The sequence below is a fragment of the Amblyomma americanum genome, chromosome 4, assembly GCF_052857255.1.
Source record: "Amblyomma americanum isolate KBUSLIRL-KWMA chromosome 4, ASM5285725v1, whole genome shotgun sequence".
In the NCBI taxonomy this organism is placed as follows: Eukaryota; Metazoa; Arthropoda; class Arachnida; order Ixodida; family Ixodidae; genus Amblyomma; species Amblyomma americanum.
The window spans coordinates 183,078,676-183,103,358 of NC_135500.1; the positions used below are offsets into that span (position 1 = coordinate 183,078,676).

General features: G+C 46.8%; 1 protein-coding gene across 5 annotated transcripts in view; it reads right to left on the reverse strand.

Annotated features, from left to right (window-relative positions):
• Nucleotides 1-23,849, reverse strand: part of Ten-m (teneurin transmembrane protein Ten-m) — a 318,976-nt gene extending 295,127 nt beyond the window's left edge. For 3 of the 5 annotated variants that reach the window (XM_077662564.1, XM_077662565.1, XM_077662563.1), the window contains exon 1: nt 23,728-23,849. In XM_077662564.1, coding sequence (XP_077518690.1) covers nt 23,728-23,827 — 100 coding nt within the window. In that variant the 5' untranslated portion in view covers nt 23,828-23,849. The remainder of the gene's footprint in view (nt 1-23,727) is intronic. The other 2 variants (XM_077662570.1, XM_077662569.1) reach the window with 1 other exon arrangement.
• Between the last annotated feature and the right edge of the window lie 834 nt (nt 23,850-24,683).

The window sequence follows — 24,683 nt, forward strand, 5'->3', positions numbered from 1 at the left end:
TAGCACGGCGCAAAGGCACAAGGAAAAGGAAGCTCCCGTTGTTTTCATGTGTCTTCCTTGTCCCTGCCTCTTTGGCGCCGTCCTGAGAATAAGTTTTAGCCGCTTTTGTTCTTCGTCCTATGTGCTTGCATCTATTCTTTGTGGAAAACATGAGGCGCTGCTTGACGAAAAGTGTACAGATATCTTGGATGCTAAAGAGATAAATATCTGTACGACAGTTTTTTTTCCCCGGAAATTGCTGCACCGGAACCTTCGCTACCTTGGCTACGTTCCGAAGAATATGGCTGATGAATGCGTTTAATTATCTTTCACACTGTTCTATATAGAATAGTGTGAAAGATAATTAAACGCATTCGTCAGCCATATTGTTCGGAACGTAACCACTCTGTGAATAACTTTGCACAGCATGGTTATAGTGACAACATCTTGATACCTGCCTATCTGCGGTCTTTGCAGCATAGTTTGCTTTGAGTTGTTTACCCCTGCTAGTCTCGAAAAACCAAACAAGCGGCATATTACAAGCTCTTCGTCAGCCTTAGTGCGGCTTTAAACGAAAGATAAAAAACCGTTACAGCTTTAAAATAAAATCGCATAGTCGCTGCTCAAAGACAATACGCCCAAAACACGCTCCATTTGCAAGCGGCCCCGTTGGAAACGAGGCGAGCGCGCACACGCTCAAGTTAGGACGGCAGTGATTCAGAAAACGAAGCTCAAAGAAAGAGAAATCAGAAGGCATCAAATACGCAACCATCAACTGGCAGCACGAGCGAAACAGGGAGCACCTGAACGAGCTTCAGAGTGTGCGTTTGTCAAGAGCGGCTGCGCGGAGAGTGGAGGTGCTGCGCAGAAGAGGGGGCGCCAGTGCCGCGCACATGCCGGTGAGTGCGCACACTGGATTAGTCGCGGAGGAGGCGGCGCATGGCGGCGGCCGGCTGCAGGTTGGGCCGTGCCAGATAAGGGAATCCAACCGCGAGAGCTAGTCGTTACCGCGTTCGCGAGCTGCTGCCTCCCGCTCCCGTTGTTGTTAGTTGGTTTTTATTTTATTCCTTTGCTTGTTTCAAGAAAGGGAACAACATGTTTTGCGCTCCGCAGCTTCATTTTCAGCCTTCCAGCCCGATTTGTTGTTTTTGCCGTGCGCTTCGTACGCTTCGCTCTAGCTTTTTTTCTTGTCCCTTTAGTTTTCTTGTGCTTCCTCGAGAGCGACCGTCCATCTCTAAGCCTCGCCGAGAGCGCACGGACTCTTTTGGTTGGTGCTCGAGTGCGGTTCGCACCGCGGAGCTGCCGAGACACGGACGCGTTAAAAGATTCACAGGGCGGATCGTGGCGAATTGAAAGCGCGCCGAGGACGAGGCAGGCAGCACGGTTGTCTTCTCTTCACTTCCTTCACCACTCCCACGTTCGCGGGAAAATCCGCTGCGCCCACTTGGTGCCCCGTTTTGTCTCTCTGTGTTTTCTGAAATGTGTTTCGCCCTTTGTCATTTCCACAGCTTGGATGCCTTCTGGAGCAAAAAATGGCAAGGTTTTAACGTTGTTAAATTCAGTACACATGTGGAATCTTGTGTTTAGCCTGACTGGCCCATGGTTTTGCTTTTCTGGGTCGTCGGCACCTCTGGCGACGATATTAGGCTCAGGCTAAGCTCTGATTGAGGTTAAGCTGATCTGATCTTTTCGTGCCGCAGTTGGAAATTGATAAAGACGACGACGTGCAATGCGCAGCGCGAGTGTGCGTTCCAGTTTAACACGAGGCGTGATCGGCTGCGGCGATAGCATAGTGCTCTCGTGCAGTGGCCAGCGAAGGTGATCTGTTCGCGCCGCCGCGGGTGCGAACCCCAGTCGCGGCAATATTTATTGACTTATTATTTATTTGAGGTCAAGGCTGCAGCGATAGCCCAGCTTTTGCAGCTTCGGTCGTGAAGTAGAGCTTTCGCTCTAAAATAAAGAAGGCCAGAACCATCCCACACGCTTACTACGTCGATGCGAAAACACTCCGCGTGCATTCTCTATAGCCCAATCCAAAAAACTTCCCGACTGCTACGCTTCTCCTGCTTTGGGCTACTTGGGGCTTCAATATTTAGGTTTATGTATTACTGGCCAAGCGTCCAGTGTGTTGTTGATAGGGAGGCCCAGGAACGCCTTGCTATATGAACAGATAAAAAAAAAGCCTGACGACAAATTGATGCTCACCCGTATCAATTGACTACTGAATTCTAACATTATAGAATCAACCTTCAATGTGAATTGATTTTTTATAAGCTGGAAAAGGTTGAAACAGAAATGAAATGCAGATGTTACCTTCATCGGCAAATTTCATGGTAAACTGTGGTGCATCGTCGTAGTTGTTCGCACCATTCACTTCAAAGTGACGATCATGGAGTCCGTTCGGCTTAGACGTCACCAGATTGAATCAAATGGAGCGAATAGATTTAAATCCTATTTACACAGCAATAAATGCCTATTTTTCTGCCGGACAATCATCAACACAGCCTGAAGAAGCCCAAGAATCGGTTTCACTAAGAATGGAAATTGTATGGAGTTGATCGGAATGCCGCATTAAGCATGCGGCTCGTATGGTCTCTGACACTTGGGCCGCCTGATACACGGAGCATTGCGTTTAGGCCTGGATGCTCACTGGCGCGCTGGTAATGTCTCTTAGCGGGACTGCGTATACTTTTATCGCTGTAAGTTCACATGTAAAAAATGCACGTAGAAGTTATATAGGTATTCCTGCAGCTCTTGTGAGTACCACTGGCGATCTATTGATAGCATCACCAAACTGCAGAGCGAACTGCGGGACACATGACACGATATAACTCCTAGCCCTGTGATCAGACGGTGTCACCTTCTGGATGATGAGCGTATACCTTGGATGAGAAGGAGGAGCCGAAATCAAAGACTGTAATGGGACCTTCTAATCAAACGCATCGTGTAAAATATTTTACAGCTGCGACAGATCAGACGAATATGAGAAATTAAATTTATGCATATGGGGTACAACTTAAAGCAGGCAAATGGGAGAGAAATAAACACTATTAAAAAGCTATTACAAAGGTCCTTGAAACATAATGAATTATATATCATACTGAATTAAAACAAACGTTGATAGGAGGCAGTGCAAAATACATGTAAGAAGAAAAGGAAACGAATTAATCACAATGAGGGCTCTTAGCTAAGAATTTATTGTTTACATTGTGCTTTAAGGAAGAAGATTGAATGATTATTTTTTAGTTCTATTGGTATAGTGTTCCACACAGCAACTGATGAGAAATAAATTGCCTCTTTCCTGTAATTGGTGCCTACTTTAGGCAGGACAATATTGTTATTGAGTGCAAACCGGGCTATGTTGTCGTTTACAAGATAACACTGTGGAATGAGAGGAAGAGAGATTATATTGTTGACAGTTTTGTACATGACAATGCCAAGAGGGTATCTAACAAGCTGTGATACGGAGGGAACGTTATGATCCTGAAGAATAATTGCTGCATCGATGCAATAAGAACTATAGGCAGGTGTACGAATGGCTTGATTTTGAATTATCTGTAATGATTTTAGATGAGTAGAATACGTGGTTTCCCAGCATACTATACAGTAACTGATGAGTGGGTGTATAAATGCGTAATATAATGATATTAATGTGCTGTTAGAAAAATATGGACGGGTTTTATTAAGGATTCTCAAACAGTATGCCAATTCCTTCTTTATATTGGTTATGTGTTTATGAAAATTTATATTACTGTCCAAATACACTACCAGAAATAAGGCGAAATCGCTAGCCTTTCTGAGATACTAATTGATACAGAAGGAATGAAAAGTGATTGGCGTTGATGCGAGCTGAAAACAACAAACTTCGTTTTGCTAGAATTGATGGTCACACTGTGTTGATTGTACCAAGATAGAAAGTTGTCCAGTTCATGATTAAATTTTGATACTAGATTAGTAACGCTTGAATCTGAGTTATAAATTGTGGTGCCGTCAGGATATAATATGCAGTTGGAGGAACCGAGACACTTTGGTAAGGTATTAGTATAAATTAAATATAAGCGGGGACCCAGAATAGAACCTAGTGGTACGCCCAAGTTCGTAAACACATCAGAGTAGACTTATGAAATAATGACAGTTTGTGATCTATTTTGCAAGTAATTTTGTAGCAATAATCGGCCGTAGATATTAGCGCCATCGATTTAGCATACACAGTGTTCCGCTGCTCTCAACCAAAACGAAACTCTTGCAGCTGAAACACTTACAGCAGAACCCTCCCATACAGCTACACAAGTGTGGGGACCCAGTGTCCGTTGTATCTCAGATGAAGATCCTGAGCCTTCTCATCAACAACACACTGGACACTGGGACAGTAATACATTAACGTAAATATTGAAGCCCCAAGTGACCCAAGGCAGGGAAACCGTAGCATTCGTGAAGTTTTTTGCATTGGCCTATAGAGAATGCACGCAGAGTGTTTTCGCATCGGCGTAGTAGGTGTATCTGCGCTATTATGATCATATCGTCGCGCACACTTCCATAAAATCTGTGCTCTTTCTCTCCCCCTTTTCACCCTCCTTAATCGCTCTCTCACTGCGTGGTTTTCGTGCATTAAAAATAAGACTGCGCCTTTCCTTTTTTTTTTTTTCACAGCAACTTGTCATCAGCCGCTCCTAAAAAAATGTGTCCCACACGTGTTTGAAGTAAGTCCCAGGATTATCCTAAGTTGCTTCAATGACACAGACTTCGCTGTTTTACGGTGGTACTACCAACAAATTCACCTTACCGAAATTGCTTCCCCAAAAATAACAGAGAACAAAAAAAAACGAAGTAGTCGCAGTAGAAGAAATAAAAAGACTGCGAGCACCATAGAGTTTCTTACTATTAAGTAGAGGGAAAGCTGGCGCCCCGCCTATCGGAGTTTGCCTGGAGCTTCCTAGAGACCACCTGTACCACCATGGGCGCTCTAAGCATCATGGGGTGGAGAGCTACCGACTGCAGAACTAGAAGTTTTGGCCAAAAAATAATGAAAAAACAAACGTTGTTCGGTAATCAAGAATGTCCTACCATTCAATATCCTGTCAATAAATTGTAACAAACGAGCAGAAAAGCATGTACATGCAAATTTTGCTCAAAATAAGCGATGGCTTGTCCTCTTATTGGCCAAGCATTGCGGACCACAAAAGCCAATATTTTATGCTTAACAGGCGCATTTTAAAAAAAGAAATATGTTTTGAAAAAAATGTTGTCGCTTCAACATTTTAAAAGGTTTTTCCACAGCATTTCGGAAAATAAAAACTATTTATTGGCGTCGTGTGCTGTTTCGTTTTCGCTACTATCGCCTTTGCGCACTACTTTTTCGCCGAAGTCGTCTGCGCGCTGAGCGCGCCTTGGATATGGAATGGGACATCGCAGTAATGCCACTCTGTGTTCCTGAAAAAAACCTACTGTTTCGCACCAAGTATCTCATCGCCCCATGCGCGCCCATGGAGGAGCAGGTGCAGACCCGCCCGCTTTCCCTCTAGGTAATAGTAAGAAACTCTATGGTGAGCACTTGCTCAAATATTTTAATACAGCACGTTGTTCTTGCCATCGCGGCTGTGTGCAATGGTTATTGTGCTTCGAACATCTCAGGTAAAAACAAAGTTTTGGTAGAATTGTGCTACAGGTAGAAATTAGAAACATCTCCGAGAAAATGCAAGCTCTTGTTCCTCTTCTGATTTTTCTACTTCGGGTCTGCTGAAGCCATTTCCCGTTGCTTTGCTCCAAGCACCATGCGAGGACGATTAAACACGCAAAAAGGTGGCGCGAAGCTCGCGCTCTGTCACTGCTCGCACGCTATACCGCGGCGGCTGGTGCTTCCTCGCCGGCCATGATTCATTAACGAGGCTTTGCAGCGCAGCGCCGAGTTGCTGGCGCTAATGGTTATGGGGTATTAATTATAATGGCTTGTACGCGGCCACGAGATGTGGCGTAGTATTTTTGTGCGTGTTCGGGTTCGAGGCTACGTGCCTCGGCTCGGCCGAGCAGAGGAAGCGACACGCCGCTCGTTGTGCACCGTCTGCGCTCGTGCATGATGGCCTCCGGCTGATAAGACCCCCCCCCCCCCCCCCCCCCCCCCGGCAGCCAAATTGAGTTGGCTGTGCAGAGGAGCGGCCGCAGAAGCAACACATGCGTGGCAAGGGGCGTTGCTACCGCTCTACAAATAGAACTAATCACTCTGGTTTCTTTCTTTTGTTTTAAAGAGAACAAAGTAGAACAGCCGGGGATGAAGACAGCGCGGCGCAGTGCTTTCTCATAAGTAAAAAAAGATGTACAGCGGAGAATCTGACCGGGACTCATCAACGATTGAGCTAATTAGCGTTGTTGAACTCGAGTGCGGCTCATCTTGCTTTTCGTAGCTATGCAAAAGGCACTGAAGGCCTACCGAGCGGAAAAATGATAATACAAGTTTGTCATAAGAGAACTTATTTCTGGATTCACTTCTGAAGAAGGGCGTTCTGCGTATGAGCGCTGACGTAAAGTCTGAGTGTAGTGCGCGTGTGGCCGTTGCGGAAGACAGAAACCAGTCACTAGAAAAAAATTGTACTTAGGAAACTGTGTAGCATGACGTCGCGAACCCTATAATGAACCCTATAATGAACCCTATAATGAACCCTATAATATTCATAATGAACCCTATAATATTACGACGAAAGCGAAGAAACGTACATCATGAGCTCGCCTTTCAGGTTACATCCGATTCTTTCTAAATACTTGGTTCTGAGTAGCCCCCAGTCCATCCGGCGTTTATCTGTGACAAAAATCGGCCGCGAATATTTTCGACATTTAGTTTGAATAAAATATATATATCGGAGTTTTTAGGCTAATGAGATAATTCTCAGCGAAATAATTCTCAAAGCACAGAACAAGCGAGTACAGATAAAAAGGCACTAATTTTACTGACCTCATTGGTACAAACACTATTCAGAGATGGTTGTAGCAGATACATACTTACGTAGACAGATTGCAACAACCATGCCTACGCACTTCGAATTGATTATTACATGCATGTAGCTTCGAAGAAAATTGCGCGTCGGCGACAGTATAGACCATGTACTGACTTTAAGTTTGGAACTCTGACTTAAGTTCCTTCAGACTGTATACGTCCCGAACTACAAATTCGTGTATTTTCTCATAGTGCGTGAATTCCTCCGGCAGCTCTGTTTTCACGCTAGGGTGAACTGTCAGAACGTGGAATGAGGACGAGTCGTCCATGAATCGAAAGTCGTCGGAAATTTTTCCCTTTTCCCTTGGATGAGCACCTCGTATAGTATTGTGTAAAAGGTGCCACGGGCTGTACCATAAAATCCTCGTGTACCACTTTGGTTAAGCTGTCCACGCTTCCGTATAATTTCCGAGTGGTGTCGGATTTCACTCGTCTGGCAAGGCGACAAGCTTCACGCCAAAGGTAGGTTGGTTCTCGACTGGCATAAACGTTCTGTCATGTGTTTAAGGAACGCTCTCCTCGAGATAAAACTTTATAGATGCTCTGGATCACTGCCACACCGCGTGGTATTGTTACCAGCTGACAGAGCAGGCACGCCCCTCAACCCTGGTCTATTTCAGGCCATTGGATCAAGTAACTGCGCCAAAATTATTTTTTACCGCACACTCACGTCCATTTTTACCATCATAGTACTTAGAAACCAGCGTTTTTGGTTTCAATTAATTCTCAATTACTTCTTTTACCAGCGGATGTTTACCGTCGTTTTTTTTTTGGTTAAAATTGGAAAGTCCAAGGGCTACTCATGACAAAAGGAAAGGCGCCGTAACTACGCCCTTCTCGGTAGACGAAGTGTATAGCTGCGTCGTTTGTATCCTCATACGCTTGCGGATGTAAAATAATAATAATAATTGGTTTTTGGGGAAATGAAATGGCGCAGTATCTGTCTCATATATCGTTGGACACCTGAACCGCGCCGTAAGGGAAGGGATAAAGGAGAGAGTGAAAGGAAGAAAGAGGTGCCGTAGTGGAGGGCTCCGGAATAATTTCGACCTCCTGGGAATCTTTAACGTGCACTGACATCGCACAATCAGAACCGGTTCAAGAAAAGGCTGTCAGTTTTTAATGCGAAAACACTACTTCACTAGCAATCCTGAAAAGCCGATGGGTCTTTGAACTTTTGACCCTTGGCCTCTGGGATGAAATGACCTTGGCCCAATTTGGCTGCTTGTAAACCTGGATATGCTCGGGTGGAAAACAAGCTTGACGTACTCTCAAAATGAAACTGGCCCACCCCAAAAATTTGGGCGGCCCATTCCCTAAAATCAGAAAATTAAGTTCACCGACGTTCGGAACCGACCTGGGACAGCCCCAGAATTGACTTGATCCACCCACAAATGTTTGGTGGCCCAACCCGGAAAATTTGCAAATTGAGTTGACCCACGTTCGGAGCTGTGCTTTCGCACATATTTCGCGCTTAGCAATGCTAAACCGCTAGCCATTTTCATACTTCAATGGTCTGGCAGGGATATTTCGCCTCCTTATCACCTTGCCGATGTGGATTGGCTACACTTTCAGCACGTCATGTTGAATGTTTAAAGTCCTTGCACACGTCCGCTAACTATCCATGATTTGAGTGCCGTGGCAACTACTTAAGAATTTCTAAACCATTATCGTTAGTGCGCCATGGTTCCATGCATTAATGACTTGAGATGAGCGCTGACCGTCAGAAGTTACTGAAATTGCACCAGGTGCCATGATGTTTTTCTTGAGTGCCTCACAATTCGGCCACCATTTTGTTCTGCTGAATATTTATGCATGAGCTCACAACGCAGTAGTGTATCTGGTGCTAGAAGCAGAAATCGTTCGTACAATGCCCATAACAGAGAGACAAAAATTTCATCTATGTGTTAGAGAAGGCGGTTCTCCTTGATGTAAACAACACCTCCACTAGTCCTCAGTAAAGCGTCTTCTCGCTCTTTTTAAAGCAGAAAGCCGTCATTCTAAGCATCCCTAAAAACCGAGATGCCAAGAGGGAGTAATTGAAGCACCACTACTTTGAATCAGCTACTTAGAACCATAAAAAAAACAAAAACTCGGAGAAGGTTCAAGAATGTGTGCAGCGAATGTTTGAGCGTTAGCTGTGATGTGAGAGCAATGACTTTTTATACTGTTGTTGTTAAAAATACTCGGCTACTCCCCGACGCTCGATCGCACGTGCGCCAACACATGTCGCCTTGTGCACCCTGTCCCTTCTCAACAATCTGGCCGCCTTTCTCATGGTACATGCGCTGGAAATCCGGCCACAGCAAGGCGGGCTTCAAAGTTCGTCGACTGAGCTGCCGCTGCCGGAGCTTACGTCAAAACATAAACATGTGCGGTTACTGGCACGCAGAATCTTTAAATGCCAAGGAATGTGCTGCGGACCGCGCCGACGCCAACGGCACTACAACTGAGGAACTAGCTAAGCGCTAAGGCCCTGAAAACATTATTCTTTTCGAAGAGGCGATTTACTGATGGCGGAGAGACCACAAGCGCATGAAGCAGCTATGGCAGGTCGGGCAGGAACTACCAACGGGTGTGGATAGCTAAAGCAGGAGACTCGTGCGCGGACGATCAGCGATGACGAAAAAGCATGGTTGGTGCTTCGTCTTTATCTCCTTCATTACAACGTGTGCTTAGGACGGCGCAAAACTGAGAAAAAAGCTAAGAAAAGGTCGCGCCCTGAAAGTCACTGCCTCAAGCTCCGACACCTTAAAGTGACCGACTCGGAACAGTGTATGTAGCCTTTCATGTGACAGAAAGAGCAAGAGAGAACAAGTAGCAGTAGAAAGCCAGAAAAAGAAAATATAAAAAATTCGGGCGTTTGACTGCAGCGTACCAGGTCCTCCTTCCTCAAAGACTGCCCGCGCGTCTTGCCAAAAGAGAAGGCAATCAATAGCGGGCGACTGCAGAGTGTATTCGAGAGTGGCGCTATGGGCCCAAGTGAAAAAGCGCGTTTCAAACAAACGGTGGTGGCGTCACAACTGGCCATTGCTTCAGATAAAGCGGTTTTCTTTCTTCGTCAGAGAGTCCAATGAAAACATCGGCCATGGGGCCCGGTGACAAATTGCTCGGCCAGCCCTGTGTCACTTAAGAGGACTTGCCTCCAGTACAGCCAGAAGCGGGCGGGAGCACCGTCTCATGGACAGATCGCTTTAATTGTGCGCCGCGCAATCGATTGTGCGCAGGAAGCACTGGCAGCAAATGGCTTCTGCGTGAGTCACATGCACAAGCGGCTACTGCCGCCTTCCACCGTATTCGTCTGCATGTAGGATTGTTCTTTGTACACAACTTTGCACACATTGCTTTCTTCATGGCTTGTCTACGCTCAGTCTTCTCTGCATCTGTCAATACCGCGGTCAGGAATGCTGGAACTATACACACTGTCTTAATTGAAATTCTTCTTGGCCCTACTGAAGAAAACACCGTGCGCATATTCTACGCCGCAGATCGTCACAATATCGGAGAGTGCACGAGATACGGGTGACATTTGTAAGTCGTGTCCTTGACCAGAAGCTGCGTCGATACATCTGCGAATGTTTAGGCTGCCGCGCCCGGCTATCGAAGTCGTTCCTTTCAATGGGGCAATGCGTCCCGGCTGGCAGACAGGAGAACAAGTGTACGCGCGGCCCGTCCTGGACACGGTTGGACATGTACCCGGCGTCCTCACGCATACCGTGGCGGGGTGATGTTTCGGAGTAATAGATAAGATCGTCCACTTGATCCAGCAGCTAGAGCAGAAATAGAGGCGTTACGCCGCGACCAGGGCCGGACGGCGCCAAATGGAAGAGCGGCGGGAAAGGGGGGACGAAGGCCAGACCGATCGCCCAGTTCTGCCGCAGGCCGCTGCTTCCGGAAGATAAAGCGGTTCGGGGGCCAAGGCTAAAGGCTCATGCGGACTGGTCTCTGTTTTATAGCATGAGGGGTCACGGGGCCACGTGACGGGTATCGCGAGCAGCAAATGGCCATTAAGGGGACGTGGGTCGTTTATTGCCTCGCGAGGTCCCCTCGCCTGCATGAAACCCGCCGGTCAATTTTCCTGACGCTGGGCGACATTCTGTGCCTGAGAGCGGAGGAGCAAACATTCCTGCCGACCCCGAAACGTGAACGACTGCGCTGAGACACCGTCAAAACTAAATTCAACGCTGACGAAGGAGCGCATACTTAGCTTGGGACCAGATGCGCTGGAACGTTATTCGAAGGGCAGTTCCTTGAAGGGCCAAGCTCGTGCGGCTTGAAGTAAATTGGTGCTCTTCAGCTAGGTTCAATCATTGTTCTAAATCAGTCAGCACCGATCGCATTAAAAGAGGCATCGCTTGTGAATCCTATTTTTTCTACTTAGAAGTCAAGGCACGCGGAGTACAGCTTCACAGAGCTGTGTGTCGGTTTGTATACTTGCTGAACTTGTCCTGTCTGTTTATCACAGCATTTTTTGAGCAGTTTTGACACTTTCTTTCTCGCTAAAAGCTTCAAGGTGGTCAAACACATTTCGTGGAACACTCCGAAATCGGGATTCCCAGCCTATTTGACTAAGCAAAGCTGCAGATATGTGTCCCGCATTTTCATAACCAGCGCCAGCAATGGAGACTGGACAAAGTTTAAAAAAAAATCAGTTGAAACTTTGAATGCTTTTTGTCAACCAATATTCCTGGTACGAGGCGCCTTATACGTATAGCTATTTGTGTTCCTCGTAGTGAGCTGGCGCAAGCCTGGTTGAAATTAGCGTCAGTTCAGTTAAGCTGGGGGGGGGGGGGGGAGGGGTTGTCTGGATGGCTATCGTCTGAAGATGAAGATGGAGCGAAGCGTTGCGTCCAGGTGCCATTATCTCTGTTTATACCCTGTATAATTACGCCCATGGCGGCCTAGAAGTGCTCTTTGATAGCATTTTACATTATGTAGACTTTCTTGTACTTCGTTCTGGTGCTGTTCTAAATGTCTGACGTTCTCTGTTTACCTGATATAAACCGCCTCACAATCGGGGCACTATATTTTGTAGAATAACTTGGGGTACTGGCTCGAGGGAGCATAGTATCTGGCATTTACTATCGCCCACACATGTTGCTTGTACAGTTTTCCGCAATATGCACACTGTGCTCTCGAAACACACCCACCTACGCGCGAAAAAATAACAAGGGCATCGTCAGGTACACGCATACTACATGCTGAACTCCATTCGCATTTTATTATTACTCACCATAAATTGCTGGGCGCGTGTTCAGCAATCTGTGCGCTGTCACTCGCCCGTGTTAGGTGTACCTTCTGCGGCAGTTTGCCAAGGCTGCATTTTTTGCGCCCCTTCCATCACGCATTACTGTTAATAGCGGTTTTCAGGGTGAGCTTGATATGTGTGCTAGTTTCGTCGCGCAGTTGCAGGATTCAAAACATTTCCCCTTCCGAATAATACACCAACTAGCCCACGTCAAGGTACTGCCGTCCAAGGCCTCGCTCAATCGTGGTATGCACGGAGGCCAAGCGCGCTTCGACTTCACTGCACTTGGTTCAGTCTCATCAATTCCTTCGGGCCCCTGCATAATTGTCTTGGTAAGTTTCTGGACGAGGTTCTTAGATTCTTTATTCCGCGGTCAAGATCGTTCGAGTTAACATTTAGCTCAACCTGTACAAATTCGCGTGACTAGAGGAAGCAAACCACTCCACAAGTAGAGAACGAAATTTCGTTTCATTTGGTTTTGGTCACTGACCGTTCCTACCTTTAGTCAAAATTACCCTAGGCATAAAGCTTCACTCAGAACGGTGGCCTTTCCATCAAGCGCTATACACCGCCTCGTGCTCATTGTTAAATTTTGCATACGTAGCTCGAAATATAATGATTTATCCCGACTTCACCACGTGCTTCAATATTTGGTCTCTGGATTGGATGCGTAACCAATAGAAAAAGACACTGAGGCCTGCCCCAAGCCTTGCTAATATAGGCAACATGAATAATAAAAACAAGAGTAGTTGAACTATTCCTGCTGGTAACCTCACTAGACTGCATTCATTTTCTGCTTTAAAGGAACAGACGAGGCACAGGTGACCATGAAGATGTTATTACCCTAAACATCGCCCGGCAAAATTTAACATTCATGACCATTTATCTATCATTGTGAACACATTACTTTGTTCAGTTTTACAGGAGTCGCCATTCATGTTTCATCATTAGTCACTATATAAATGGCTTGGCGGGCGTTCCGAATTCTGTGTGCTGTCGTTCGCCTGTCTTAGGTGTACTCCCTGCGGCAGTTTTCCAACGTTGGTTCCGTGACCCCTTCATCATGCATTACTGTTAATATGGGCTCTCAAGATGGGCTCGATATGTGTACTAGTGGCGTCGTGCAGTTTGTAGGATTCATAATTAACATTTACAGTTCCAGGAGCGAACCGATGTACCTGGTCACATACAGGCATCTTGACGCTACGAAGTACAGCGAGCAAAAATATGTCGGGCATTTGTACGTGTCGGAAAAACTCTCGCGGGTAGGTATTGAAATATTGCGTCAGAAAAACCACTTTTCCGCCGGCCGTAGAGTTGCACGTATGAAGACACACGCTAACGCAGTCTGTGTTGTAAGCCGCTCGGGAATGAAAGCGGCTGACCCCGCAACATGTCAGCGGGGTTGTCAGCGCCGCTGCGTTCGGCGGCGGCGGCGGCGGACGAGGAACGGTCGGAAAGGGGCTGGCGGCCCACAGAAAGGATGCCCGCTCTGCTTCGACCGTTTCGCCATGCAAAAATTATTGAGCGCTGATGCGATCAGGAGTGGTCGCTGGCCGCTGCGTAAATCTCTCATGAGCCCAGCTGGGTCTCCGCCGCCGAACGGCCGGTGACTGAACTGTGAGGAGAATCACGCGGCCCTGCAGCCGCGGAAAGCGATCTGTTTGCAGGCCCGTTGCTTCACCCCAGCTGAGATTGTTAGGACTTGCTTCATGCCGCCTGTTCAGTCGTCTGTGAATCTAAGTACCGAAGCATTCGACTCACCATGGAACACTGATTGTGATTGAAGCCGCGTAACATAAAACTGTGTGTCGTTCTCAGTCATACTTGTGGCTCGCAGTAGCACAAAAGAAAAAAAAATGGCTGGAGATAAACGTGGTTTGGAACTATTTATACGAGCGAAAGCTCTGTTAAGCATGGTCTCCACTGTCTCAAATCAAATGCCAAGGTCAAAGGTAAAGGTAAGGTACCCAATGGTCATAGTCATACAAACACATTGTCATACTACCGTAGATTGGGCCTACCATCATGCAGTGAAGTTCGGTTTTACCTTGTGAGGCATTGAAGGCCATTGTCGATGTGGTGCCCATTGTCCCAAATCAAATGTCAATGTTAAGATCAAAGGTCAAGGTCAGGTATCCAATGGTCATAGTCATATAATCACGTGTCATACTGCCAAAGCTCGGGCCATACCACCACGCAGCGAAGTTTGGTTTTACCTTGTGAGACATTGAAGGTGATTGTCGATGTGGTGCCCACTGTCTCAAATCAAATGTCAAGGTTAATCATAACTTGGGTCATACCACCACGCAGTTAGTATCGGTTTGACCTTGTGAGGCATTGAATGTCTTGTCTCATCTACATCGAAAGCGGAAGTTGTACCCCGAAGAGTACAACTCTCGCTCTAAAAAGAGGCGAAGCACTAAAATGTTGCATTGCTGAAGGTTTGTCGCCAGCAGCTAGGGGAGCACAGAAAAGGGAAAGAGTTTCTCACCAAGTGTGGCACGTCTGACGCCACCTAGTGTACATAAAAACAACTTCGGTTGGGTTGCCTGAATTTTCAGTTGATTCCAACCTTCAGAACACCTGATCATTGATGCAAATCGCCCACCAGCGACCGTTGCTTTCATTAGTAAACCAGCAATTTTTACGGCGGGAACCTTGACTGGGACCCTATACCAAGCGGTCATGTAATTGAAGCCTGTTGTTGTAATTGTAGCAACCCGCAAAAGGCAAACCGAGCCGAGAGCCAAGCCAACAGAGAGAGGAAAACGACGAAACAGAAAAAAATGAGAAAAAATAAGGAGAAGAAAGAAAGAAGAGAAGAGGGGGATGGGGAGCAGATGGAAGGACATCACAGCTCTCGTCAAATATTTTAATTCAGCCGCTGCCCAGCTTAGCCAGTATCTTCAGCCGCTCAATTTTTCTGCTTCTGTCTTGTTCAGAGGTTGGTAATATTAGTTGGAAAGAGTTATTGAGAATTAATTATACCGTTTATTTCATAAGTTCGCTTTTGTGATCTCCTCAACATTGTCTCTTAAGAAAAAGTGGTTTGAAAGAAAGAAAAACCGGTTCAGTACATGATACATGCTCGACACAAGGAGTAAACAGAGAGGAGATCATTTCAGCAGCCCCTGCGCATAATTACAGCTGTCAAAGTCAGTACGCCGTGAAGAGAGACGTGTACCCATTAAGTGTCTCAAGAACACTGCGCTCATACCCTATAGCTCACCCGCGTCGTAGTTAAGGGCACGCTAGTCGCAACGCAGTAAAAGATGGTGCCGCTAGCGAAAATTAGAGAACTCGCCTCACTAGTAACAGAGTGAATACCAAGGGAAGGAGTGTGCAGCCGAGAGCGGCAGGAAGTCGGGCCGGCTGCAGCTCGCACCGGATGGAACTAAACGAAACTCAATGGGCCAGGTCCTTGGTTTGTAGTGGATTTCTTCTCACTGATGGTGATAATTAACCCTGTACTACTGCCGTAGGTCTTCATTTTATTAGCCTTGCTTATATTTGAGTATACTAACCACGAGGCTCTTTCTGCAGTGTAGTCGTCATCTCGGTAACGTATGTTACCAGGCTAGTTGGTTTTGCATTTTTCAAAAAAAGCATGCCGCTACAAGTACACGCACAAAAAGATGAGGAGATGATACAGGACATGATACAGGGTAACTGAGGGGATTCCAAGAGAGAGTAGGTGCAGTAGGGGGCGGCAGAATGTTAGGTGGGCGGATGAGATTAAGAAGTTTGCAGGCAAAGGGTGGATGCAGCTGGCAAATGACAGGGTTAATTGGAGAGACATGGGAGAGGCATTTGCCCTGCAGTGGATGTAGTCAGACTGATGGTGATGATGATGACTATGATGCGAATTGACTTACTTTCTTCAGGACCCGCAGCAGTTATGCTAAAGATGCTTTGATAACCTTCATTATTAGGAATCACACTTTGCCTCCCTCAGCCTGTATCGTTTTTAGATGTTTCTAAAAGCGCAGTATCACGTCACGTGACCGTCATGATGCGTGACACGAATATTGTCGATGGCAAAACTGAAACCAGGCAGTTTTGCTGAATAACACACTTTTTTTTTTGTTAAGCAGGACAATGTTTTATGAGAAACAACCACTGAAGCTTCAAACAATGCTGCATTTCGTGAAAGTTTCCAGTATACCCGATTCACTGCGCACACAGCCTGCAGTAACACCGCTACAGAAGTATGCCTGATATGTTTCCTTGATCAGGGCCCCCTTGGGGTTTCCGCATTACACTGAGAACGAGCATAAAATGAATGTTGAAAAATGTGATGCGGTGTCACATTATACAAAAATGAATGAAGTAAGAAAGGAAAGCTGACCACATTGACCTCTATTTTGGTGTGAGCTTCTTATGAGTAGAAATGAACGGTCCCAGTGCAAGAACACGCCTAAAGTAGGCAACTTTTGAGGTGTATCTAGACTGCAAACTGGATCTCGCTTATACCTAAGAAAAGTGGTGTTAGAGAAAAACAGAAATAATGCTTCAAGAGGAAACTTCTTTCGGCACTTTATTATTTTGGGGAAAATTGCCATATAACGAGAGGCCCTAAAGGAAGCCAAGTCCCTTCGGTAGCACAAAAGCTACACACAAAGTACAACATGTCATTGCGTTTATACGGCTGCTTCCGAAAGACAACTAAGTCACAATAAAAAGCCATCGATTTTCCTTCAAAGGGACAAACCTACGTCTGGTACAGAGAAAAAGAAGATACCGAAATTATACGCGTGTGCTTCGAATCTAATAGAATTGATAGCGACGGACAGTCCAGAGACGGCGTCACTACAGGTTCTTTGTTAACAACATCTCTTTCTCTCGTTTCTCTATTTACTGCTTATTTTTTTTTTGCTTTTTTGTCTCTTTCACCCGGGAAAAAAAATCTGATGAGATTGACTCGATAAATGCAGTAGGTCGGAGCTGTACGGACTGGGGAAGAGATACGACGACAGCAAGCTGCGCACGATAAGAGACATAGGCAGCGTTGAGGCGGAAAGGTAGCCTGGGAAAATTAACATCATAATGGAGGGCATGGAGCCAGTTTTCTCAACTTCTCGTCCAAAGAGGCCCTGAGGCGAGAACAGCTGCCGAGTAAACGCGAGCCTCGCGGAGACATAATCGAGCCGCCTGCTGGAGCGGAGGCGTAGGCTCCACAGCCGTCTTGTTGACAGAGTGAAAACACAGCCTTCTTTCAGAAGCGTTAGGCAGCAGCGGGCCCCGTTGCAACGAGAGAAGGGAGCTAACAAAGCGCCGTCGAACGTCGGAGCCGCTTCTGACGCCAGCGAAAACTCTGCTGCCGCAGTTTCCTCCCAGATTCAATGTGCTCCAGTGAAGGGAAGGAATGGGACGCAAACGCACTCGTCCGACAGCACAGGCCAGACTGGAAAGCAACAGAATAGAAACAAACATAAATGCAGCGAGAAATCTGACGACAAAAGGAAAAGTAAATAGAAACAGCAGAGGGGTTTTTTTTTTGTAAATCAGAAAGACTTAAGAACCTTCGGAAGAGGGCCTTGTACGTCTACTACTTCTCTCTCTCAGACTTTTCCTTCGCAATCTCTGCTGGCAGCCACGCCGGCTAGATCTTTAGCGCGGGCTTGTGATGCCAGTCGTTGTGTGTGCATTCGCTGTCAAGCCTCGAACCTGACAGGAAAGTCTGAGAGGGTCGCAGAAAGACAGACAGACAGGAACACAGCGAAGCTGTTTTGGACGCGTACCGGTCTGAAGCAAAGCCTTGACGCATGTTTTGATTCCTTCCTTTTGTTCGAATATCAAATAATGAAAAAGAAAAACCTGAAGTCTCTTTTCCCCTCATGCACAACCTATATGACACGCAGCTCTTAAAAGCCAACCGTCCTCGTCTAAATGTGTCCGTACAAAAACGAAAAAAAAAAGAAAAAAAGCACGAATGAAACAGAAAGCCAGACGACGACAACTTATGATGCTTATATTCAGAATTCACACAATTTCGTATTAGAAGGCTGCATCATTTGTCAACGTCGTCTTTTAAGCAGCTTTGCTGCTCTTGGTGTTTAATTTGTGGACACTTTCTTGAATAATCTGATAAAATAGCGCTGAAGGTGCCAAACGTTGACAGCCTCAACGCGCACTTGTGTCAAGAACTACAAGGGGAGATAAACGAACACGTTCACCTGATATGTCGCCGAGCATGCCAAGCCTGTACGTACGTTTACAGCTTGTCAGGTATTGACGCTGAGCTGACTGCAGACAGCGAAACCCGCTCGCGCGAACAATATCTGCGTGTGTACAGAATTGAACTCCGGAAGGAACGAAGTATTTTCGATGGAAGCAGGTAAAAGAGGATTTTCGCCATAACCACCTGAAACAAATTTTACTAAATCTATAGTGATGTAGTAAGGTCATATATAAGTCTCACGCTCAGTTTAGTTTTTACAATTTTCACGTCAGGTGGATATCAAACTCACCTTAGCTTTCGTTCGTTCCTAACTAAACTGTCGGCGCTTCATTCCTTCAGTGAGCCTTGCGACGGAAGCTCCACAGGAAAAGGCTTAGGCTACTCAGTCCTGGCTCTTATTCATGTAGTCCCTCAACAATCCCTGCACTGGGCATTATTTCTTTATTTTATCTCTTCCTACCAGGTAAACTGAAGATTGAAAATTGGTTTTTGAGGAAAGGAAATGGCGCAGTAATTGTCTCACATATCCCGGTGGACACCCGCAACACGCCGTTAGGGAAGGGAGGAAGGTGGGAATGAAAGAAGAAAGAGGGAAAGAGGTGCCGTATATGAGGGTTCCGGAATAATTTCGACCTCCTGGTGATCGGAAATCGCACAGCACACGGGCGCAGTGCGATGCCAGTGCACGTTAAAGATCCCCCGGTAAATTCACTTTAAGGGAATCTCGTCGTATTTACTTGTATTAACTTGCACTTGTAAGCGAATACCGTTGTATTCAGCCGGCGAACAAACGAACGTTATGTCAACGGTCGAGGTTTCTGGGTCCTCAGCTACGACGGAAAGAGCGTAAGTTCGCGCCCTTAGCGCAGTGGCGCGGTGCGGATGCTTCGGGTTGCTGGAGTGACGAGCACTTACGAATTGGTAGTCAAGACGCGTACTTCGTCTCATGGGTGAAAAGTTCCGATGAGGGACCTTTTTCTAGCGTAAAATGATACACTCTTGCTTGCGTAGCTATGAAGCGAAGCCGTGAAACGATTGAATTCACCTTTTGTAGTCGGACAGAACTCAAGAACGAAGCGGTTATTGCTCCTCAAGGGGGACCTCCAGCCAATGGCGTCGATCGATTCTCATGATGTCGTCGTTGACATCCTTGGACCTGCTAGAGTGACATTGCAGGGGTTGGCAGATGAAAAGGGACAGAACACGGCTTGATTAGATTAACAGCGGCGTCACGAAAATCGGCTTGATTTGCTGGAGGGCTTCCTTTGATGGGCGCCGGCCGCTTCCTTGTTGAGTCCCCGTCTCGGCATAAGTCCGCGGAAGCCGGCGTTCCAAGCTCGTCGAGGCAACGAGAAAGAGGCCGACAGCTTAGACACATCGCTATTCTTTCGTTCTTTTGGTAGTACTGAACAGAACTGTACCGGCTTCGGCATACCGTATAGCTAGGCGTTGTACTTTTCGTTTTCAATAAAAAAAAAAACGACAAAAGTACGCTGGATTCAGTTTTAACCTAAAAAGGTCAGTGTTTTTTGACATGCGCGCCGCTGCGGGCCGGCTATCTAATAGGTGTTACACGCATTCACTCACCAGTCACGCGGCCAGGCGATGCATCGTTGTATTAAGTTGCACAGTTGCTGATTTTGAGGCACCGCTCCGTCACATTGCATACTTCTGCAGACTGAGGCGCTAAACATTGTCACCAAATGTCGTCTGCGGGGCGTTGTGCTTCTCACTGTCACCCTCCGCTTAGGGCAGTTACTTGGTTAAGCAGGTGTCTCCATAGCACATAAGGGCACTCGAAACAACGCACAAGAGTCATGAAATGGCGTCATGTTCCGCGATGGTTAGGCGACAATTCTATCGATGTCGTCAGCACGCAGACCACGTGATGCCTTGCTCTGTGATAAGAAAGCAACCCCTATATTCTAAGATAAGTAGGCAACCCCCGTTTTAAAAATCAACATAGCCTGGTGCTTTTATTTTATGGTTTTATTATTTAACTGCAGTTACTCTTTGTTTTATTCTGCATTTTGTGCTTTACCAGTAACTAACAGCTATTTGTGCTTGATCAATAGTATGCGCTAGCTTGCAAAAGTGCCAAAACAATCTTTGAGTCATTTTTGATAGCGCAGGAGATCCACATTTTTCACCGACAAGAAAGCTGGTAATGCATTTGTAGAAATCAATGTTCCCCAAAAAACGTCCTGCTAACTTTTAAAACATAGAAATGAAGAAAGGCCGACGCCAACGCATAGCGAAGTTCGAGATGAGGCTGCCTCAGGATTGAGGAGGGCAGTGCATGAGAGGACGCGGAGAAAAGGTGATATGGCGAATGCAGACGACCACACTCCGTCCACGCCGTGCATGGGGGTCCGACCTACGGAAGGTTGTTCTCTTGCTCACTGAACGGTGGGCTAGAAAGTTGCAAGTTGCAAGGTGCAACTTGAATAGTTGCAAGTACAGCCGCGGGAAGACACAAAAAACAGCACAAGAGAAAACAGAACGCATCAGAACAGCGCCTATAAAATGGCACAGCTACAAAACAGCACACGAAAAAATAGTTAGAGAAACAGCGCAGCGCAGAAGGGTGCAGCGTTGCTTGAAGAGTGCGTATGGCAGAACTTGTTGTTAGGCGACTTGTTCATTCGCTTGGATTTAAAGGTCTAGATTTTTCTGTACTATGCATTAGGTTATTATCATTGTCTAAAGTACGACAGCACAAACTCACATTTAGGTACAGTATAGTAAATCGAGTCGTACGTTTAAAGCGTCAGCATCAGACTTCACTGCTCTTAGGGATATTGAATGATAATTAAACAAGAAATGGCACTGCCGTCTTAGTGAAAATCAATTCCCAAAAATTTACCCAGCGAGACGGGTGACATAGCGAAAGCTAAAGCGAAAAAAATAAAAGCAGGCGAATGTCCGGACCAATTTAATTGCTCAGTCGCCCATATTCTCTTGCATAGTAGAGAAAAAAACTGGACCATAAAAGCCAAACAAGCCTGGACTGCATAACAACCAGTTCTGTCATATAAGCACTCCTCGAACAACGCTTCGACGTACTGCGATGAGCTGTTTCGTCTTCATGCTGTTTTTTGCCTGTGTTCCTCTGTCGTCGTGATGTTTTTTCCGTGGGATGTTTCGTCTCTGTGCTCTTTTTTGCGGCATGCTGTTTTGACGCGTGCTGTTTTGTCCTGTGCTCTTTACTCCAGACGTCTAGCTCAATGTCTTATGCCTAGTGCAAAGGGAACTTAAGCCTGCCGCAATGAGATGCGAGATTGCTAGTTGCTCATGCAGTGATGCTCGAAACTTTTTGCTGACGCACCTTCCCGTCTTGCCCACATGGACCGGCGCGCTGCATGACAAGGGTATTCTATAAACAAACCCCTAGGCACATGCCATGAACTTATTGTAATGCTTAACGAAACGAAACCATTCCCTGTTCGCGTCAGTTCTCTTCGATTTTAATTTTGTGCACAAAGCTAGAAATTTTGAGGCTCTGAAAATACAACTGGCACTTCGTGCCTTTCCGCCACTTTTTTTTTAGCCTGAGGGACGCAGGATGCACGTTAAGCAAACCAAGGGGTAACTTATTTCTTAATCTTTCATTTGCACCTTTCTCCTTAACGAAGGTCATGAGCACCTTTTCAGCAACCGACCTCAACAACGAGTTTGAGTACAGAGCTGCCTGCAGCCGTGCGGCCTGCAAGGTAACGGTGTCACGCACCTTGTGGTTGCATGACTTGTTCAGCACATGCTTGAAGTACTGAGCAGCAATGTTGCGTTTTATCAGCTTTGACTGTGCTGAGCCATATGAAAACAAGCTCTTAATGCACATTTAGCTTAGTATTTCAAGCCCATATCACAACCGATTTCAAATTCAAGCTCTCGCATTCACTCAAGAAACCCCTTCTGACAACTGCCTTCAGTTTCTTGACGTTGCCTTTGAAATCACTGGCGTGTAGCTTGCTTCTCTTAGGCGAGCGTCTCGCGATTTCTGAATCGAAACCTCACATCACCAAGTTTGCCCCGCTCTTTTGCCACGCAGCCAGATGCAGTAGGTCCTCAGCGGCGAACGCCGTGACGTGATAACGCGAGGGAAGTTTAGAAAACCCTGCCGGCTCCCTTCCAGCTCTTGTGTGCGCAAGGCACTCCCGCAACTCGCGCAGCCAGCTTCAACCGCGAAGGGAAGAGAGGGACCCATCGTCACGACTTAGTTCCCTTGAACGGGGCGGACGTGGAGCCGTTCATTAGATGAAAACCCGAGAGGGGACTCAGCATAATGGGGCCGAGGAAGAAAAGGAAAGTCAAGGAGCCGGCGATAGAGGCCTCTCGTTATACACACGGGGGAGGCCACAGGGCTATCTTTCCGCCTTGTTCGAACAGAGCGGACGCCGATGTCGTCCAGAAAACAGGAGGGCTCGCCACGCGCAAGGCCGGCATCCGGGGCGGGTTAAATAACCGGAATGGCATTGTTGCTTGGAGAAGTTGAAAGGCCTCGCATGCTAGCCACCTTTGAGGAGATATTTAAGAGGCGGCTATAATACAGGAGCACCTTCAAAGCCACGTTTCGTGGTCGCGCGGTGTCGTTGTTGTCGGCGTCGTAACTCGAATCAATGCGAGGAGGAAATAAGAGAGGGAGACAGACCACAGGAAGTGGAGCGTGCCAGGCTGAATGGTTCCCTTATTGAGCCTATCACACCGGATGAGCTACTGTGCGTGACAGCGCGGGCCCCATGGTAGCACGCGGACGTATGACTAACCTAATCCGTTGTGACAAATTACGATGGAGGAGCCGTTTACTGTACTAATAGTCAGAAAGATACTGCCGTAAAAAAATAAAAGTAATAACTGCACGTTGTTTGCCTGCCACAACGCTGTCAATCGGTGCACAGATATGCTTGACTCTGGTACTGCTCTCTCTCGCTCTCTGGTGATGACGTATGTTTTATTTCCCACCTACCAATAAACCAGATTGTGTGCTGTTCACGGCAGACGCGTGACAACAGTTGATAACAGCGTTCTTGGCTCTAAATTTATGTATAATCACACACTAGTCAGTTACAAGCATGCTTTCACTTTCCGCAACAACGCTCTGAGCAGCAATCTATGGAACGGAACACTGTATAAAAAGGTTGTTACGTTTCCTTTTTTGCTAATTTTGTGACACTGTAATACTTGTACCATTACGGCGTCTTGTCTAAAAGAGAAAAGTTGCACGTTGCTCAAAACTTTGCGACCAAATCTTGTTTGAACGAATTTGAGTGCAGTTATGGAAAAAAGAGCGCACGAATATGCCTTGCATGCAAAAAGAGTAGAGAGACCTACCTTGTCCGTCCTTGTCATCTTTCCTCAAGGGCTCTTCGTAGTATCCGTCCGACTCTATTGTTTCGTAGATTCTGCTGTCGCAGTCGCTTGAACCCGGCATTGCTTTACAATTTCCGGAGACGTGGGCATGAAGAGTTACTGCAAGAAAGGCCTTTGTGAGTGATGACATGCTTGTGTGGATTGGCCCGAACATGCTAAAGCGCACTCAGTTCACTAAAGGAAAGTTTATTTCCTGAAACACTCTGTAATATCCAATGTACTTCAAATGAAGTGCTGGAGTATCCACCACGGGAACTTATCTTCTAATTAGTCGGGATGCCCGATGAAAATAAGAAATCTCCAATGCGCTAAAAGGAATAAGAAAGACAGGGAGCAGAGAAGGGCCACTTTTACTGCCGCCATTTATACTGGGAGTGTTTTCTGGCCGTTGTCATAGCTTAGCCGCGGCGGTGCTCTTAGCGTTACGATCGGCCGTAAAGACGAAAGAGGGCGCGATCAAGCCTTGACTGCAAACATGCCCCGCAAAGACGAAGCGACGAGCGCCGCGAAGAGAAATGCCCGGCCATAGCTCTCAAGCAGAGTCGTTCAGAACCCGTGAATTCGCAGTGGAGCCGCGGCGAATCGGCGCGAGCAGCGAGGGCACCATCCCGAATTAACCGGCGGCACCGTAGGGAACAGAAGACGCGCTTTGCAATAGACTAAAACTGCCATCGGCTGTATGCGACGGGATCCGTTAATTGCGCGTGCAAAAGAGTCCGCCGTCGGGCTGCGCGAAGTAATGGCGCTTGTGCCCGGCTGGTCCGCCCACTGTCCCCCACGTGCGCTCGTTACGTTCGTCTTCATCTGGGGACGAACACCGTCGGCAGGGGACGCGCCCTTCGCAGGAGGCACGCACCGGGAGGCACGTGCTCGCAGCAAGTCTTGTGTTTTTCTCAGCCGGTGCACCGTACTCGATG